This window comes from Mytilus trossulus, chromosome 2, assembly GCF_036588685.1.
Source record: "Mytilus trossulus isolate FHL-02 chromosome 2, PNRI_Mtr1.1.1.hap1, whole genome shotgun sequence".
Taxonomy (NCBI): Eukaryota; Metazoa; Mollusca; class Bivalvia; order Mytilida; family Mytilidae; genus Mytilus; species Mytilus trossulus.
This window is the reverse complement of record NC_086374.1, coordinates 37095589-37115789: the sequence shown is the minus strand read 5'-3', so window position 1 is coordinate 37115789 and position 20201 is coordinate 37095589. Positions and strand designations below refer to the sequence as shown.

General features: G+C 31.6%; 2 protein-coding genes across 2 annotated transcripts in view; both read left to right on the top strand.

Annotated features, from left to right (window-relative positions):
- Nucleotides 1-720: 720 nt before the first annotated feature.
- Nucleotides 721-20201, top strand: part of LOC134705750 (plasminogen-like) — an 81091-nt gene continuing 61610 nt past the window's right edge. The window contains exon 1 of the mRNA XM_063564469.1: nt 721-833. Within this exon, the coding sequence (XP_063420539.1) occupies nt 779-833 (55 nt within the window). The 5' untranslated portion in view covers nt 721-778. The remainder of the gene's footprint in view (nt 834-20201) is intronic.
- On the top strand, nt 10974-19131 carry LOC134708614 (uncharacterized). Its single transcript, XM_063569262.1, has 9 exons — nt 10974-11650; nt 12852-12975; nt 13622-13794; nt 14367-14511; nt 14991-15083; nt 15875-16040; nt 16809-16858; nt 18104-18157; nt 19040-19131. The coding sequence occupies exons 3-9, from the start codon at nt 13693-13695 to the stop codon at nt 19129-19131; spliced, it is 702 nt and encodes a 233-aa protein (XP_063425332.1). The 5' UTR covers nt 10974-11650; nt 12852-12975; nt 13622-13692.

The window sequence follows — 20201 nt, the reverse complement described above, 5'->3', positions numbered from 1 at the left end:
ATAATAGCACATTCCAATATGTAAATCACAGAATAACAACGGACAATTTCCATTAGTTTACGACAGTGCACCAGTACACCACAATGTAATTATAAACTATGCGTCACATGAATCTATCAACGCCACAAAAAGTGTTGTCACAGGCTGATTTTGAAAATAGAATATATTTGGAATTATGTTCAAAATGGAGTTGTTTTATGTATTTTCTTATTATTACAAGAATATTGATATATGATTGGGTTAGTAATTGTTTAACTATTTGTATGTTTTAACCATGTCGTTTTTTTTTCTTTTAAACTGTTTACAAACTGTGCATATAGCTGCATTAAACTAAAAAATACATTGCCAAACTAGTTGACTAATTATCTTACCCTTTACATACATATCATAAACGCCACTTTTAGAGAGGATTACTGAAAATCGGTAAATTATCTACAGTACCAACATTGGTTGTCATTTTCCTTTTTTTTATTAGTTTATCTGTTTAAAATTATATGTTTTATATTAAGTAAAGTCAAAGTATCATTTTTCCATGAATCCATTATTTCAAGCCTACCAGATAAAGCTTAATGATTGACATGTTCATATACTCTTGTTGATTCAATTATTATGATGATATACTGTGTTTGTCGCCGATTGGAAGAATTCCATGTTAGAATTCCATGTTAAAGAGATACTTTTAACGATTTTCAATCCTTTTCCGAGATTTTCTTTGGATAGAATTGATGGAACATTACACGTGGATAAGGAAGGTTTATAACATTCACTCTGCGTGGACATGAGTGTTACATTTTTTGTTCATCTTCTTTTGTTAACAGTGATATCAGCAGAAGGTATTTCATATCATTTTTAATGTTAATACATGTATACATTTAGAATTAGAACTGTAATATTTCATAGTACTTTTTACGGGTGTAAAATTAAGTTCTCAAAAATAAATCTACCAAATATGAAATTTTAATTTTTAAGACATTTTTATATATGTAGATAATCTGTTTTTCTTTCAAAAAATAAATGCTGAAAAAAACATGTCAGTGTTACCAAATCAAAAAAAATATTTACAATTTTATTTCAATTCAAAACATAAATGAAACAATAAAAGTAAAATGAATTTTGTAATCATTCACCAATAAAACCAGTCAAAGTGTAGACAAATACGCCGCAATATAGTCTTTGCTACCGACGTGGCGTAATGCAAACATCAATTAATAAATTAATAACTCAGTAATAGCTTAAAATGCGAACACAAAAGTTTGTGGACTATATGTTGGCTATATCGTTTACAAATCAGTAACTTAATCGACATTTATGTTTATTTTTTGTGACATGGCTATAGATCCTTTGATTAGTTTCAAATGATGATATCATCTTTTTTAAATATAAACTTAAAAAGCTTTTAGGAGAATAAAGAGTCTCATTATACTCTACAAGGCTTTTATTTTATACGTGTCAAGTTTTAGAAATTTAACCTTTCTCGTTTTCAAATGATTTAAAAACATTGTTGTAAACTACTTAACAATGCTTATCGTATCAAATGTAGGCCTATTTTCAACTGTTTTACTGAAGAAGTATAGACGATGGGACTGGTCCCTATTTCTAGCTTTAGATTACAAAATATCATCATGATCTTAGCTTTAACAATAACTAGGCAAAACATGTAAATTTGTGTTTCAAAATGTACGTGTCGACCGAATTCGCCCAGTTACACGTTCTCACACATAATGCATTAACTTGAAATATTTTTGATCTTAAAAATATAAAAAAAGATTTCAGGTAAAACAAATTGCCTTATCGAAACTCTCCTCTAAAAACATATAAAGATTAATTGCAGAAGTTTGATTCCGTCTGCAAGACTGTTTTGCCTTGATTAGTTTATTTGTTAAAAAATTAGATTTGAACACCGGGAACTATTGTTACAACTTATGTATTACTGCAAATGTCCTTTTAGTGTCGTTTTAGTATGTATTTGCATGCTGCCTTGAATGATGTATTTTTTGTCTGTTACATGTTTATTTAATTTTCAGACTAATATATATATATATCTGAAAATTATATAAACAGTAACAGACATAAATGTATATATATAATTCGTTTAAACATAAGCCAAACAATGTTTGATCCATATTTTTGCTTTAGCATATTTTTTTTGTTCTGCCCTCGCCTTGCATTGTGTATGTCATGCTAGACCACTCGGCCAACTAGGTTTTACAATAATAAAGTTTTCGGTGGCCGGGTGTTATATATATTTATTTATGCTATCTTCCTACAACCGTAACAAATCATCTAATAAGATGTAAGGGTCAGAAACCGACGAAAAGATCTTTTTTGTATCGTAATGGCAATTTATAAATGAATGGAGAAACTAGAGAGTAAATTGCAAAAGTTTTACTTATTCGTAAAAAAATCTTTCATATCAAAATACACAATATATATACATCTGTACAAAACGATAATAATGAATGAAAATACATAAAAACAATAATAACATATTACATAACATATTACATAATACAGTAGCCTGGCCTAGAAAAGGGGTCAACTAAGCCACCAGGAAAGATCCAATAAAATAAGTCTTTCCTACCCCACAAAGGCCAAGCACTTGGCAGAAAATAAAGCTTTGATCTTAAAGCCTGATCATAATTAGTTCTAATTTAACCATACAACTATAAATACAATACCGGCCCAAGAAAGTACCGTAATGTTAAAAGACAAAGTCATTGTAAGAATTAAATAGATATAAGAGCCACACACAAACATCTATATATTAATGATAAAGTTTGCATTAAAGTTAAGTATGCATAAATATATCATGCAAAGGCATTACAAAAAACCTAACGGCCCAAGCAGTTAAGTTTTTGTTAGAATACATAGCTTCATGCGTTGAAACCTTTTGACTTTTGCTATTGCATTAAAATGATATGTTATATTACATGATGACACACTAACTGGAGATTTATTTAAAAATAAAATTCGTATTGATTGCCAATTACCAGCCCAAGCAAGTAATGTAAAGATGCTGAAAAATATGTATATATTCCTATAAAAATAATTGTACCGGCCCAAGCAGGTACCAAAATTGCCTATCAATTTAAATGAGATTTTATGTATTTTTGAAATGCGTTAGACTTCCAACGTCCCATAGATCGTATTTGTGAATCGGATAAGCCTCTCTCGGCAGCATCAGTTGCTGCTCCTATGCGGAAACTGTGTCCTTTGTATCGCGAACTATCCAGACCACAAGATGCTAAGCATTTGTGTAATATTCTGTCAAAGACTGGACGATGTAATGAAGTGGCATCAACAGAACAAAACAATGGTTCTGTGGGAACGGAATAGGGTCTCACTTTAAGGTACTCAACCATGGCAACGACGGCTGATTCCATTGCGGTACCATGTGAAAACGAAATGGTCTTTGGCATTCCTCTAACATTATGCTTAAATCTTCGGAAGCAAACCTGAACTTCTGCTGCTTTGCCCTGGATATAAGACAATGAAACATCGTGCAAAAGCAGAACATTATCATATGGGGCATTTTTTGACGTCACCAATTCTCCAACTCTAGAGAAAGTTGAAAAAGCAAATAAGAAAATTGCTTTGAACAAAACTTGATCGTATGTACATTTGACGACTAATGTTATACTTTGTATCAACTTGTTTAAAATAGGAATTGTGATTGGAAGACGGCTATCAAATGTTTTTGATAATCTATATGTGCCTGTAACTAATTTCTCAACTAAAAACGACTGAGTGTTGTCAGGCATTGACATCATTTTGTGAACATAGGCTATGGCGGATAGATATGTTGAAATTGTACTAGGAGCATATGATTTTTTAAACATGTAGGCAATAAACAATGAAATGGTAGCTACAGAAAGTGGTGGCTGAAGGCTATGGTTCATTATTTCTGTACAGAAAGAGTCAAAAGTTTTCCATGCGCGGCTGTAAGTAGCTCGAGTTGATGAAGAAAGAAAATCAATTAACAACTAATGTATATAAAATTAAGGATTTTATACTCATACTTTATCATGATGATGCTTTTCCTGATGTTGATTAATTTTTAAATAAGGCCTAAGGATGATGACTTGAAAGCAAGTTTTGGATTTATCTTTTGCCATAATTCAAACTCACTTTCAGTTTTCTCTCTTATATAAAATTGAGAATGGAAATGGGGAATGTGTCAAAGAGACAACAACCCGACCAAATAAAAAAAAACAGCAGAAGGTCACCAACAGGTCTTCAATGTAGCGATATATGTATATAGTTATAGAATTGTTTTAGCTCTTTAAATCATAAATGTAAATTAAATGAAGAATAAATATCCCTCTGTTCAGCTCCCTTGAGGGATATAGAAAGGGTTAGGTTTGCACTCATTAAGTAAATTGTTTCTCTTTAACTTTAAGACCACTGTCAACAGTTTTTTTTAGCTCACCTGGGGCCCATTGGCAAGATTTATTATTCCAAAAAACTTAACAGACTAAAAGATCAGCAATACAAGATCAACAAAATAGATAGTTTTTTAATTGGGAGATATAAGAAGATGTGGTATGGGTGCCAACGAAACAACTCTCAATCCAAGTCACAATTATTAAAAATAAACCATTATAGTTCAATATGAAGTCTTGTCTCACACCAAACAGCAAGCTATTAAGGGAGCACAAATTACTGTCTATTCTGGTCTACAATTTTGGAGAATGTACTTAAAATATTTAATTTGCCCATAGACATGATAGACCAATGTGAGCCACACAGGCTTTTTAGAGCCTTTAGTTTTCTTTGTGCTTGAAGATATTGATTTGATATTTGGTGAATTGTTTTATCCTGACAAGTTACAAATTATATTTAAAATTTTGTTCTGGTCTGATGATTTTGTGCAGAGTTATGTTCCTTGAACTTAATAAATAAATGAAGATATTCAATGGATTAAGTCTTACTAAGACAAACGTAACAAATCAGGTTTAAAATTTTATTTCTGTTTGATGATTTCGTGTAAATTTATGTTCCATTGACTTAAAACATTCTCTCAGATAATCAGATTTCCGCACTTTTTTCTTTATGCTTGAAGATATTGAATGGATATTTGTTATAAAGTTTACACCATGACTAGTTAAATATTTGTAGATCAAGTTAGTATATTTTCTCTTAACATTTTAGTATTGTAGCATTTTTATAAAAAAGAAGATGTGGTATGATTGCCAATGAGACAACTGTCCACAAAAGACCAAAATGACACAAATATTAACAACTATAGGTCACCGTACAGCCTTCAACAATGAGCAAAGCCCATACCGCATAGTCAGCTATAAAAGGCCCCGATAAGACATTGTAAGACAATGTAAAACAACGAGAAAACTAACGGCCTTATTTAAGTAAAAAAAATGAATGAAGGCAAATATGTAACACATAAACAAACGACAACCACTGAATTATAGGCTCCTGACTTGGGACAGGCACAAACATAAATAATGTGGCGGGGTTAAACCTGTTTGCTTGTATGTATATAAGTTAAAAAGTTTTATGTTTTTTTATTTTTGAATTAGTTGAAATTTTCTTGGCAGACTATGTTGCCTTAATAGAGTGTTTGTCATTAACAGTTGTTATTCCTATTCAATATAATTATTTGTCTGTCATCATGGAAAACTGATCAATTAAAGGATGCAAGCTTAATGCAGTATTTTCAATGCTGTAACAATTTCTCTGGGTAGTTTTGACTCTCAATCTAATTTAGATATTAAATTTATTTAGCTAACCAGAAAAAATCTTTTAAGGAATGTTTTGACCCCCAAAAACACACACAACTAGATCATTTAACAAGTTTAAGGGCTTGTTAATAAAAATTAACCTGTATATATAATGAATATAAACATGATATATATATATACATATCCATAAGTACGTCTGAGTCAGTGATATACATATCCATATATATATAAGTAATTTTTTTGAGAAAATTAAGGGGAGACAATACCATGAAATCAAAATAAAAATCATTCACATTTGCCTAAATACATTGATATATTACTTACATTATCAATAAAAAAGAATGACTTGTATAAATGTTATCCTTTACTGTCATATATAGATTATAAATGACCAGTTAGAATATTTTCTGGTTTCCTTTAACATTTTTATTGTTTTAGCCATGAATTTGGTAGATTGTACATGTCCATTCATGTTCACCTTTAAATCCAATTAAATGAATGATTTTTTTGAAAAATGTATTAAATTACCCTGCCATCTTGTATGCAATTCAACATGATATTGAAGGCCAACCGCTGTGAATATAGAAATGTTAACAGTGCCCATTGAAGTAACAACTGTCAAACATTTTCCTATAGGAGTTATTGCCCTTAAATTATTTTTTTACCATTTACAGAATATTTTCAGAACTCTAATATCAATATAGAAACTTTAATCAGACACATTAAATTTTTTTTTTAAATTTCCTGTACCAAGTCAGGATTATGGCCGTTGTTATATTATAGTTTGTTTCTGTGTGTGTTTCATTTTAATGTTGTGTCGTTTATTTTCTCTTATATTTGAGAGTGAATTCACATTACTAAAGACGTGTCAAGGTACATTTTTATCCCAAATTCATGTATTTGGTTTTGATGTTACATTTGGGTTTCTTTGTCCATCGATTTACGAGTTTCAAACAGCGGTATACTACTGTTGCCTTTATTTATAAGATCTACTGTATAAAGTCAAATGGCTGTACATATATATTTTTTTTAATTCACAGATCAAGTTTGAATTTGGTGGTGCCACTTTAAAGGTTCTTAAACTGTTATCCCCCTTTATAAATGGCAAAATTGCTGAATTTTTAATTTGGACCAAGGAGGCTATATTAGATATATATTAACCTCCTTGATTGGAAGGAAGGTTGTCTCATTGGCACTCATACCACATCCCACATCCTCTTAGGCAGCAACCATTTGATTTTCAGGGGGGGGGCTATGTTTTTTTTTGGAAAAAAAAGTTTGTTTCCAGGTTTTAGTGAAAAAAATATTTTTTTTGGACCCTGAGAAAAAAAAATTGTTTGTTTCATCCTCAGCTGCCACTATATGTAATGTTAAAATTGAAAGAAAAAAATTGTTTTCTGTTTGTCGCTAAAAAAATAGATTGTTCCTCGCCAAAGGCGAAAAAAAAAGTTTGCACAGAAAAAAAAACCATAGCCCCCCCCCCCCCCCCCCAGAAAATCAAATGGTTGCTGCCTTACTTCTATGGCTGCTGAAAAATACCAATCTGAATGGGCATATTTTGAAGTAGCACAAAAAATATCGTAAGAAAAAAGTCAAATAATAAATTAAAAACACAAAAATATACATGAATCTAAAACAGTAATCTCAAATGATCGAAAATGGGTTTACTCCAATTCATATTAGAAGCAGCCTGCATGAAAGACTGTTTATTGCACCTAGATGTCTTTTGATTATATATATATTGAACAGAAGCCAGCACAAATGTTGGACATTGATTTGAGAACATTCTTTTAATATAGTACGTATATGAGAGAACATACCTTTACATAGGACGTAGATTTGAGAACATACCTTTACATAGCACGTAGATTAGAGAACATGCCTTTACATAGGACGTAGATTAGAGAACATACCTTTACATAGGGCGTAGATTAGAGAACATATTTTTACATAGGACGTAGATTAGAGAACATATCTTTACATGAACGTAGATTAGAGAACATATCTTTACATAGGACGTAGATTAGAGAACATGCCTTTACATAGGACGTAGATTAGAGAACATACCTTTACATAGGACGTAGATAAGAGAACATACCTTTACATAGGACGTAGATTAGAGAACATGCCTTTACATAGGACGTAGATTAGAGAACATACCTTTACATAGGACGTAGATTAGAGAACATGCCTTTACATAGGACGTAGATAAGAGAACATACCTTTTCATAGGACGTAGATTAGAGAACATACCTTTACATAGGACGTAGATTAGAGAACATGCCTTTACATAGGACGTAGATTAGAGAACATACCTTTACATAGGGCGTAGATTAGAGAATATATTTTTACATAGGACGTAGATTAGAGAACATATCTTTACATGACCGTAGATTAGAGAACATATCTTTACATAGGACGTAGATTAGAGAACATGCCTTTACATAGGACGTAGATTAGAGAACATACCTTTACATAGGACGTAGATAAGAGAACATACCTTTACATAGGACGTAGATTAGAGAACATGCCTTTACATAAGACGTAGATTAGAGAACATACCTTTACATAGGACGTAGATTAGAGAACATACCTTTACATAGGACGTAGATAAGAGAACATACCTTTACATAGGACGTAGATTAGAGAACATGCCTTTACATAGGACGTAGATAAGAGAACATACCTTTTCATAGGACGTAGATTAGAGAACATATTTTTACATATGACGTAGATTAGAGAACATGCAGAACATAACTTTACATATAACATAGATAAGAGAACATACCTTTACATAGGACGTAGATACAAAAACATACCTTTCCATAGGACTTAGATAAGAGAACAAACCTTCCCATAGGACGTAGATAAGAGAACAAACCTTTAAATAGGACGTAGATTTGGGATACGGGCCGTCGATCTGAGTCTTTTAATTGACTTAAAATGTAATTTAAAAAAAATGATCATTAATGTATAAGTCCCAATTGAACATAAAAAAGAAGACGTGGTATGATTTCCAATGAGACAACTCTCCACTAGAGACCAATATGACACAGAAAGTAACAACTTTATGTAACCATACTGCCTTCAACAATGAGCAAAGCCTTTACCACATAGTCTGCTATAGAAGGCCCCAGAAAAGACTCAAACGAGAAAACTATTACGGCTTTATTTTTATATAAGAAAACATGAACAAAAACCAAATGTGTAACACATACTAACAACAACCACTGAATTACATGATCCTGACTTGGGACACGAACATACATGTATAATGTGGCGGGTTAAACATGTAAGCGATATCCCAGCCCTCCCCTAACCCGAGATAGTTGTATAACAGTACAACATATGCACAAACTATAAAAATCAGTTTAAAAAAGGATGATTTCATCAGATGGACAAGCATACAAGTGAACGTGACCGGGTACTTGTACAAAAATGTAAACCCTAACATCAAAAAGACACTTGAAACAGATCTGTGAGTATTCGCAGTTAATTGACAGCTAGTTCAAAGCCACTAACAACTAATAAAAAATCATGCATCTAAGACTTAACTATCAATCTGTACACGTCTTACATTCAATGGATTTAGTTTAAAGACGTCATAAACCGCCAGAGAAAAAAAATGACCTTGTGCAATGCCACCATCCAACTGATATTAATACGGTGTTGTCATGTTGTTATGCCACATCTCTGCCCAAACAAGTTAAACTCGCCACATTCTTTATGCGAATATGTGTAAGTCTGAATGTGTTCCCATCATTTCCCTCTGATATCCTGGATAATATGTTTTCATTCACAAACATGCCGATCCAACTGCGGCATTTGTATATGGTTTACATATCAATTCATTGCACAAATTCACAATACATACATAAACAAATACATAAAACAAAATCAAAGAGTTTGCACTTGCAAAGAAATCTATAACACATGCTGTTATAAAATGTTTTATATCATTAATTATAACATTCAAACCAAACAAGCACCACAATGAATGTACATGTATATGAAATAACTTATTGATAATTGAAGAAGCACACCTTTTCAAATTTATCTCAACGATATGACGGAATTGCTTTAGAGACTTTCAATGAGTATGTAGCTTAATGTAATATATTTGGTTAGCTTACTTGCTAGCTGAACCGTGAAGGCATTGTTCGGTAAGGTATAGTACTGCCCTCCTTTCAAAGTAGTCTCTGGTCCTACAGACAGATAATTGGTTATCTGTCGGACTAGACTACTCTTAAAGGAGGGTTGTTTCATTTTTATACGGGACGGGACGTATTATGGTATACAAATGTCCGGTGTCCGTTCGTCTTGTCTGTCCGTTCGTCCGTCTGTTTGTCCGGCGTAAACATGTCTTCCCGTAACATGAGAATAACTTATCCAAATTTCATGAAACTTAACATAGTTGTTTCTTATGATGGTCAAATGATCTGTATACTTTATGGTGAAAATAAGATTAAAACTTTTTGAGTTACGTCACTTTGTTACTAAAACAGGGGCATGTTTTTTTTCACATGTCGCACCGTATCTCAAAAAAGATTCTTGATTATGGCTTAAAGCTTTAAACACTTCTTAGTATATTAATCTTGATATCTGTGATTCAAAATTTCATTTTTCAGTTATGGAGTGTTTTGTAAAAAAGGTGGAGTTTTTTTTTACATGTTGTGCCGTATCTCAAAACAATTTATGATTATTGCTTAAAACTTTACACACTTCTTAGTTATATTAATGTAAAGATCTATATACTTTTTGGTTTTGATTCAAAATTTTATTTTAGTGATATTTAGTTTTTTTGTTAAAAAAAAAAAAAACAGGGTTAGGGGTTTCACATGTCCCGCCGTGTCTCAAAAACAATATATGGTTATTGCTTAAAACTTTCTCAGAAACTATTTATGATTATTGCATAAAACTTCCACACAAGACGTCGGGCGTATCATGCGCTGTTTGCGCAGCTGTTTGTTTCATTATAATAAGCAAACATCACTATTTATACTGCACTATTTTAGCAGCCAAAATGCGTTGACCCTATATTTCTATGTCTTTTGGTAAACTTGCTAACTATAAATCATTACGTTTTTTGCTTATTGTTGATATTTTAGTTCATTACTCAAACAAATTCATTCACCATCAATTGCGGATTTTAACAGGTAATGTAAATTTTATTGTGTTGTATATTTCTCCGCCTGCATTTTTATAAAAGCAGAAGTTTCCCAATATTTAAATCAATTAATTACATACAATTGAAAATGTATTTTTAGATTGCAGTATAAAGACACCGAATGATAATAGTGCATTCACTTGCATTTTCCCGTTTCTAAGCCTTATTATAATATTGTTTATATGTCAAGTCAGTTAGCTATTATTATCTATGTAAAGGGTTTTCGAATTGTTAATAATCTAATGACCTTTACCTCTTATACCAAAAATTGCATTTATACCGTTTTTAAAATTGACCATGTCATCGCGATCCGTACCGCATGTACTCGAATTTGAAAACAGAATACAGACAAACAAATGATATAGCTTATAGGGTATCCATACATGACAAAATATCAGTTAATGCACAAGAAAAAAATCAACACACTAAAAAGGAACAGAGTTTATTGCTGTTTTTCATCTAGATTCATACAGATGTCCATTGTAAGTCATAAATAATGAACATCATTCCGGTTTTCGTTCAAAAATTAAAAAAAAAAATGAAATTTCACCTCAAATGTCTATATCAGATACATATATGAAACCTTGCATTCATTTTGTTTTGAAAATTCGTTCAAAATTTTTTAATCTAGGGGTCAACTAGAACAAGACAAGACTTTTCAAAAATACAGATAGAAAAGCTCGAAGATGCATGGCAGAAAGGCCTTACTTCAACAAGTAAAGACCATGCTGCAGAAATTGATGTTTTGAGTAATGAAACATCAATTAGCAGGGAGAGAATTGAGGTATGCTAGTTACTTAGCTTTTGCCCAAAGTAGGAAGTAAGAGTTACAAAATTTATTTGGGGGGACTATAGAAGTATAAAGAAAGTCATTTATTTTGTTAATAAATAGCAATGACATGCTGCATTCATGTTTGAATAAGAGTGATATAAAAATAAGCGAAAGATAGTACCCCAAAAAAAATGCATAAGAAAAATTAGAAAATAAACGTTGGCTATCAAAGCAACAGACCAGCAGAAAAAGTCAAAGTACACAAAACACAACACAGAAAAATGAAGACTGCCTCCCTCCCCCCAAAAAAGAAACAATCAAAAAACTTAAACAAACTGATGTTGATCTCAAGTACCCTAGACGGGTATGCAGAGCATGCACCACATGTGCATGGCACCGCCAAGAATAGCCAATATCACTGATAGTGGTGTAAAACATCAATCAATGAACCAATTAATCATATCATACCATCAATATCCTGTACATTTTTAAGTGTTCAGCAATAATGGAAACGTTTTAAGGTAGATGGGGGTGTCTAAATTATAAACCATTGAATTTCTTAATAATTTGCCAACATGTAGTTTATATCCTACTTGTTTAAGAACATTAATAAAAAGAATGGGTCACCGGACTTATTTTCACACTACGCGTTGTGCAAAATTGTCAAATTTTGTATAGATTATTCATGGAAAACCCAATTTTCGGTCATAAAACGAAAACTACACAATAGAATTTTGAGATAAAGTATGAGAAGATGGCTCAGATATTCTTCTTTCAGATAAGAAGAAAAAAGGGGGTCACCAGACTCGTTTCTTGCTACATAGTAAAATTTGTAAATTCCTAACACATTCTATTGTAAAAGTAACACTATCTGAATTATCTGCCCTTGCATTTGGATTGTCTCTCCTTATTTGGCAAAGTTGGGAAACAATGAATCAAACAAAAGTATTTGTTTTTTTTGGTAAAATACAATCATAAAATGATAAAACATGGTATTTTCTATAGCATAATGAAATATCTTACACATGAATTACCTACTAATCTAAAAATTTGCACATTTTATCAAAAATCTAGACCTTGTTTTCTGGTATTTCAAAATCCAAAATGGAAAAGGTCACCCTATCTACCTTAAATGTTTATTTATTGTTCACAACTGGTGAAAACATTATATATTACATTTTTGTAACATAATGTTTCAAGTATTTTCCTCCAGGTCTGGATTGGTAACAGAAGAGCAAAACAGAAGCGTGGTGGCCAGGGAGTTCGTCCTACCAAAAAAAGAAAAACAGTAAAAGCCCCAACTGCCTACTCCCTCTTTTCACAACAGTTCAAACGAGGCATGTACCGAATAGTAAAAATAGTAAAGTCATGTTTGATTATTATTTAAGCTTATCAGAACTAAATATCAAATACTATCATTTTTTTTTCAAACATGTATTGTATCTATTGTGTACAGTACTGTCACACATATATGTATATTATATAAGAAATATCAGTCTTTTCTAATGCAACAACATTTGTAATGATAATTTTTATTGGATAACGTCACTTATTTACACGGCATCAATTGACAATTGATGCTATGGGACGTATGCGAAAGTGCAGACGGCATATGCCTGAATTTTTTTTTACGTATTTTGTATTTTAAGCTCCGACGGCATCAATTGGGGATTTGATGGTCGCAAATATCAGTTTACTGTCCCCGCTAACGCGTCTACACAACATTTATCAAAAACTATAAACAGTCTACTTCATAACACACATGTAAACTTCGTAAGCGCTAATACAAAATTGTGAACTGTGGCATTCCGAATCCCAATGACGTGGATGTAAGCATATAGATTATCGTGTGGTCTTCAACAATAATGCAAAAGACAAAAATATCAAATGTTATACTTGTATTGAAACTCACTTGTTCGTTTTAAGATGACTTCACATCTATGTATATCATTTTACCAATAAAATTTCAATCCTCGTTATTAGGTGATACACCCAAAGAGGAACACCTGAGGTCATTAGGGGAGAAGTGGGGAAGAACATCAGAGGAAGAAAAGATGGAATTCCGCATTAAGGCAAAAGAAATAAGGGATGACCCATTGAAGGGGAGGACAGCAGAGGAGATTGCCGAAGTGCATTTAAACACCATAACAAATTCGGTTGGTTTATTTCTGCATAAGTTGACAAATTTAATAAAAACAATATTATCTACATATTCTGAAGTACCTTAAAACAAAGAAAAAAAAATATATATCGAAAGCACATAAAATTTTCGAACAAAAAATCAAAAAAACATTTTTTTGTTAATTTTGAAATCTGTGTAATTTTTCTATCATAATTGTTGAGACATGTACAGTACAAAACATCCGTTTGATTGATATAATAAACCCATATGGTGCCTGACTTTGTAGGGGATCAATTTAAGCGGTAAACTGTTTTCAACCCACTTTGTTAACTGTAATGAGCATTTTTGCATTTTTTGTAAACTGTAATTACCAAAATCGAGGTGTTGTTAACATGTTAACGGACCCCATATTGCCCCACTCCTTTCATTAATGAACTTTCAACCACAAAAACGCAGTGACTGATCCTATTTTCATATTACATCATTAAAATTGTATGTAACTACACGAAATCATTTTCTTTCAAATTATACTGCACCTTGACCTAAATTTTATTTGAAGTCCAATGGTAACTATAATGTATATTGAATTATATATTTATATTTCAGTGTGCTGTATTGCAATCTCTAGGGTACGAGATTGCCGCTATAGCTGCAAAGGAGAACGAGCCATCACATCTGTTTGGGACACCAAGAGGCCTGGAATTTGTGAAAGGCATGCAATTCCAAAAGGGATTCCGAGAATCTGTATTCAGTTAGTAATGATGAGTTGAATATTATAATATTATATACCACATTTTTTCAATGGTTGACTGGACAATTAAAATTATCAAGCAACGTACTTGTAATTCACCAACCTTGCAAAATACAGTCTAAGCACATTAACTTATAGTTTCTAGTAACCAAACAGCAGAAAATGCACTTAATTATAATGGTGCATGTTTGAGACATTTTACATGACAGCATCATAAAGAATAAGATTAAGCAGAAATATAATTCTTTTCAGAATTGAAAAAGGTGAAAAATTTGAATCACGTCCAAATTAGGAGGTGACTTTATGTTCCAGATGAATAAGCTATTCGTGCTTTAATATAGGACCCCATCAAGTCACTCATTGCACATTAATAAACTGCAATAACTCACATTTGGTAATATGCAACAATAAATGAAAAAAAACCGAAGGAAAGTTTTTCCAAAACTGTTAACAAATATTTGTTTCACTATATTTTTAAGGACACATTGTGTATGTTGGAGATGATAGGACTCACAAAGACACAAAAAGAGAGCTAACTGAAAACGTTAGAAAAATATTCAATTCCTGTTGGGGTAAGTATATTAGAATCTGTCAACGAAAAACGAAATAAAAGAAACATGCAAACTTAAAATAAAAATATCTTAATTTTCTAAATGATTTTAAAAAGGGTTTCATTTACCAGTTTACCTTAGAGCAATTAAAGAAATTAATGTGTAAAAGCTACACTTTAATATCGGATTGGCGTTTTTGTCTTCCCTAAAGTAAACACAGTGTATGAACCTTTTTTTATATATTTTTTCGAACACGTGAAATATTTGTTTTTGCGAAAGTGTCAATTAACTTGTTCAAATCAAACATGCAATTAGTTATTAGTACTTTTTTTATCACAATTATATATAAGGTTGTTAAACTAAAACAGTAGATATCCGTTTTAAAGTGTCTATTAAATGCTAAAACTACCGCGTATATCGTTGGATGGCCAGCAAACATGTTGATTAATGAGAAACGATTCGATAGTTCGTTTTTGGAATGATTGCCACTAACTGATAAGGGGAAATGCTTTAGGCTGAACAGACAGCTTTTGTTTATGGAAGACTAATAAAGATAGAAGCTGCAGGCAAACTACAATATGTGCAAGATTTACAAAACGCTACAGACATATGGATCAATTGAATGTTAAAGTTATTGCTGAGTGATGCAAATTAAATACTGGTTAACAAGTTTGAAAAAATATATTTTCTTGTAACTTTGTCGACGTACGTGTAGTATTTCAATCTTTAGAATTGTGATTGTGGCAATTTATAATAAGAATTGGCTAGTTGCTCCTATTTGCAGATTTATATGATAACATATATCTTTACAGCATCTGCCAGTTTGAAGAATCAGGCAGTACCCTATGGGAATATAATTAAAAACAACTTATATAGAATGGAGGGTCTGCCTGATGGTGTGATTTTTAAAGACCCCAATTCTTATGGTTTGTCTACTCTTAGGCAAATCATAAGCCAGAAAGACTCCATCAAATTTGTGTATGTATTACCCTTACTCTTATAACATGTAGACGCACATTTGATATTATGAAACCACGAATATCGTAGTTTTTAATGAAAAACTAGAAATTAATTTTGAATTTTAGATTTTCCTAAACTTAAATTGTCTTAGCTGATTTTAGTGTTGAAACAAAAGATTTTAAATAACAACATAAATGAGTTTAGCGAATCATTTAGGGTTTACATTTTCAAATGCTCCTTGAAAATACCATAACAAGTGCTAGGAATATGAAGCATTCATCGAAAGTAATAGCAAGGTGATCAAACTTTATCCAGCTTATTTTGTTCCAGTATCGACTAATTGTGAGTTCCGTTAATGCAAATACTATAAAGAAACCGTTTATAAGATAATATAATTTAATTTAAGATGTTCTTTTCCCATGACGAGCAAAGTAATTCATTACAATGATTTTGATAATTGTCACATTAATCGGTTGATATAAATTATATATAAATATGACTATAACGATCTCAACTGTAAGATATTTTAAACCACAGTCAAACCATTGCCATACACAAGTAAGTAAAAAAACCGCATATTAATTTTATTCAATACTAACAGGCAAATACTTTCAATGGGTTACAAACTAATATATCTGTACTATTTTGATAGTTTTCTGAGTTCAAAATATTTGTTAATATCAATTGCTATAATTGACAATACCTTTGTGTTTTCTTGAATAAAAGCCAATAAAACTAGACACTTGTGTTTATATGAAATTCATGAATGTTAATAATCTTTTTAAGGAACGTGATACCAGCTACTACACTTGCCTCATCTGCAACACCATCCAATGGTATGTGTTTACACTTTTAATTGCAGGAAGTTGTTCTTGAGCATTGATAAATGATTTTTTTTTAAATTCAAATTATTCAACTGTGGGTTTATTTTGAAAATTTTGTTTTCACAACAATTTTTGAATCATTATTGATATTTATTGAACAACTTTTGTTGTTCGAAATCCTTTTTTTTACACAAATGTTCTTTGAAAATTTAATACTTAAACCGTACGGCTTTCAACAATGAGCAAAGCCCACACCGCATAGTCAGTTGTAAAGGGCCCCGAAAAGACAATTCAAACGAGAAAACTTTGTCCTGTGACTTTTTGTCCTGTGAATGTTTGACTTTGACTTTTTGACTGTCACTTTTTGTCTTGTTACTTTTTGTCTGTGACTATTTGTCCGTGACTTTATGTCTGTTAACTTTCTGTTTGACATTCTGTAAATCTTGTATAATATTTGTAAATAAGGTGTATTTTGCGAACATCTTGAACTACTTAAAACAAGCAGGCCATCGGATGATTTTTAGATTCAGAAGAACAATATTTTTAAATACATCTATATACTTCAATCAATCGAAATTCATCATCAAGATTAAAATGCATGTGCTGAAATAAAATATCACTGATTTTATTCTAAGCTTTAGTAATTTTATTTTTTCATGATTAGAAAATGAAATTATTACCGAGGACACGGATGCTCAAGCTATACCATTAGGTTGGTATTTTGATCCAAAGTTTGTACAATGTATGAGATTTATTATGTCATCCACTCAAAGTTAAAACATTTACTTAAACGGTTTTTGATTAGAATAAGGGTGAATACATGTATTTGTGTTTTCGCGGTGGTTTTTATGAATATATAGTAGTAACTTCACGTTAAAACATATTAACATTACGTTCATACAGTAACATAATGATATTTTATTATTTTTTTTTTCTTTCAAAATTTTCAATTTTATATACATCACACGAGTCACGACTGTAAATAATAACCTGTACAATGTACTAACTTCACAATATTTCAGAATCCATGAATGTATTAAATACGTACCATAGAATACGCTACCTTTTTTCAAAATGTTTATACGGCTTGAGTGTATAATATGGTGCGGAATGAAGGTGAAAAATACTTATTTACGAATAAACATAATAAAGTGTTATTAACTGGCTGTTTCTGAATTGGCATGATTCAAGGTTTGCTGTATACCTAAATATTTACACATTACAATTGTATAGCAGAACTATATTTCTTTTATATAGAGCTGAGAGAAGAACCTATGGAGGCAGTAGCGGATGCTGTAGATATTACTATAGGTTAGTTTGTGTTATTCACCATTTGTATTAAAGCCTCGGTCACACCTTTAATACCGGATAGCTCGAACGGACGCCTAACGGATATTTTTTTCAATCCGTTTATGTCCGTTTGACGTCCGTTGTTATTCGTTAGAAGTCCGTCCATATCCGTTGCATGTCCGTTAAGGTGGTATGGGAGTCTAAAATAAAAATGATAGACTTTGTGCATACTTTGCCAAAATTTAGTACTAGTATCTATTGATATATGTTGAAAAATATAATAAAAATGCTAGGTCACCGCGCATTTTCCCAAGCTACAGGGCGTGACAAAATGACACATTTTGTATGGATTATACAGGATAAATTGGTTCTTTTAAATTAAAATTCGCAGAAAATATCTGAATAACTGCATCAAATTTTGCTAACTTGATAGAAAATCTGGACCTTTGGTTCTCTGTTTTTTTTTCAATTCAAGATGGAGGAAGACACCCATACCACCTTAAGCGTACGTTTTATCTACCTTAGTCCGTTCTATCCGGTGGAATTTTTTTTAGCATGTTCAAAACTTTGAACGGACGTCCAACGAATAAAATGCCCGTTGAACGTCCGTTTTGTACGGTACTCGTCCGTTTCGTTTCCGTTTTATATTCGTTATACGTGTCCGTTATACATGCGTTTGAGGTCTGGAAAATAAATTCACCAACGGACCTCTACCGGACGATTAACGGATAAAACGGATGTTAAAACGAATGAGAAACGGACTTCAGGCTATCGGGCGTATAACGGATAAAACGGATCTGAAACGGATAAATGCAAATTGAAAATTTCGCAGCAAAAATGCCAATTTTTAGTATGTCAGATTTCTTAAGGTTCATGAATTCATGTGTTTACTCGTTATTTCAGGTGTTTCAGGCACATTAGCCCATGCTGTTTCCAGTGATGCTGTAGGGGAGCATGGTGTTGAAGTACTTACAGGTTTGAATACAGTTTTTTAATGCATTATTTTGGTATATATACTAGTCAACAAAAGAAACGATACGCGACTTTGAAATAAAATTTATCAAAAAGCATTTAATATAAAACAAAATGAGATACACCATTTTAAAAAGCTTTCATTTGCAATGTATGTACATGTGATAATCAAAATCAAAACTTGTCGGAAAGTATCTAAATTCCGTGTAAATGACCGCCATCATGGATTGTACAATCACAATACAAAATCGGTCTATAGTTATTTGCCTAAATCTGAAAAATTTTAGAGACAGATTTGCAATTCAATAGTTAGACTGTTATTTCTATTTAAAGAAAACTTGTTAATTAATTTAACAAATATCAATTTTTAGGTTTTGAAATAAAAAAAATCAAATGAGCTATTTAAGGGGAGATAACTCTTCTAGTACAAAATTTATACTGCGCTAATAGGGATTTTTTTTATTTTTACTTGTAGCAAGAAAACAAGTTCTGTGACACGAGGTTTTCTTTATATTTTCTTAAAACATATTATGAAACCTTTCTTCTCACAATTTATTTCAAAATTCTATCTCATAGAAATTTTTTTATGCACACTAATGTGTTTTTATAAAAAAAAAAATTTTGGCCATTTTCAACGACTCATAGCTTGAAAAATAGCACGGTGACCCATACTTTTTATTCAAATTTTGAAAAGAGCATAGTAAAATGTTTATTTTGGAAAATTATAAAAAAATTCTGTCTCAAAAAATATGTACTTGTGATCTACCTTAAATGTGTTCTTCTCACTGATGTTGTCCCCACATAGACCTTTCCACTTATTGCAGATGACCAGTTATGATAAGTTTTGACTTTCGACTACTTATACGTATCTTAAGATATACCAGAAGTCTACAACAATCTTGGATTTCAATATAGCAGTAAACAATAGCACAAGTTCATTGCACAAATCTCCAAGTTATGAAACATGTGGGCAATTTTTGTGAAAGTAAGACTGTGCATTGAGACTTAATGGCATTATTTAATTCTGTTTTATCAAACACCAAATATTTGTGTACTTGTGATCTACCTTAAATGTGTCAATGCAATTTTTGAA

Excerpts from the sequence above, each read along its gene's own strand:
- LOC134708614 (XM_063569262.1), top strand. The coding sequence starts at position 13,693 with ATGGAATTCCGCATTAAGGCAAAAGAAATAAGGGATGACCCATTGAAG. Across the intron at positions 13,795-14,366 it reads TAAACACCATAACAAATTCG|TGTGCTGTATTGCAATCTCT; the intron begins GTTGGTTTATTT and ends TTTATATTTCAG. Across the intron at positions 16,859-18,103 it reads ATCTGCAACACCATCCAATG|AGCTGAGAGAAGAACCTATG; the intron begins GTATGTGTTTAC and ends TCTTTTATATAG.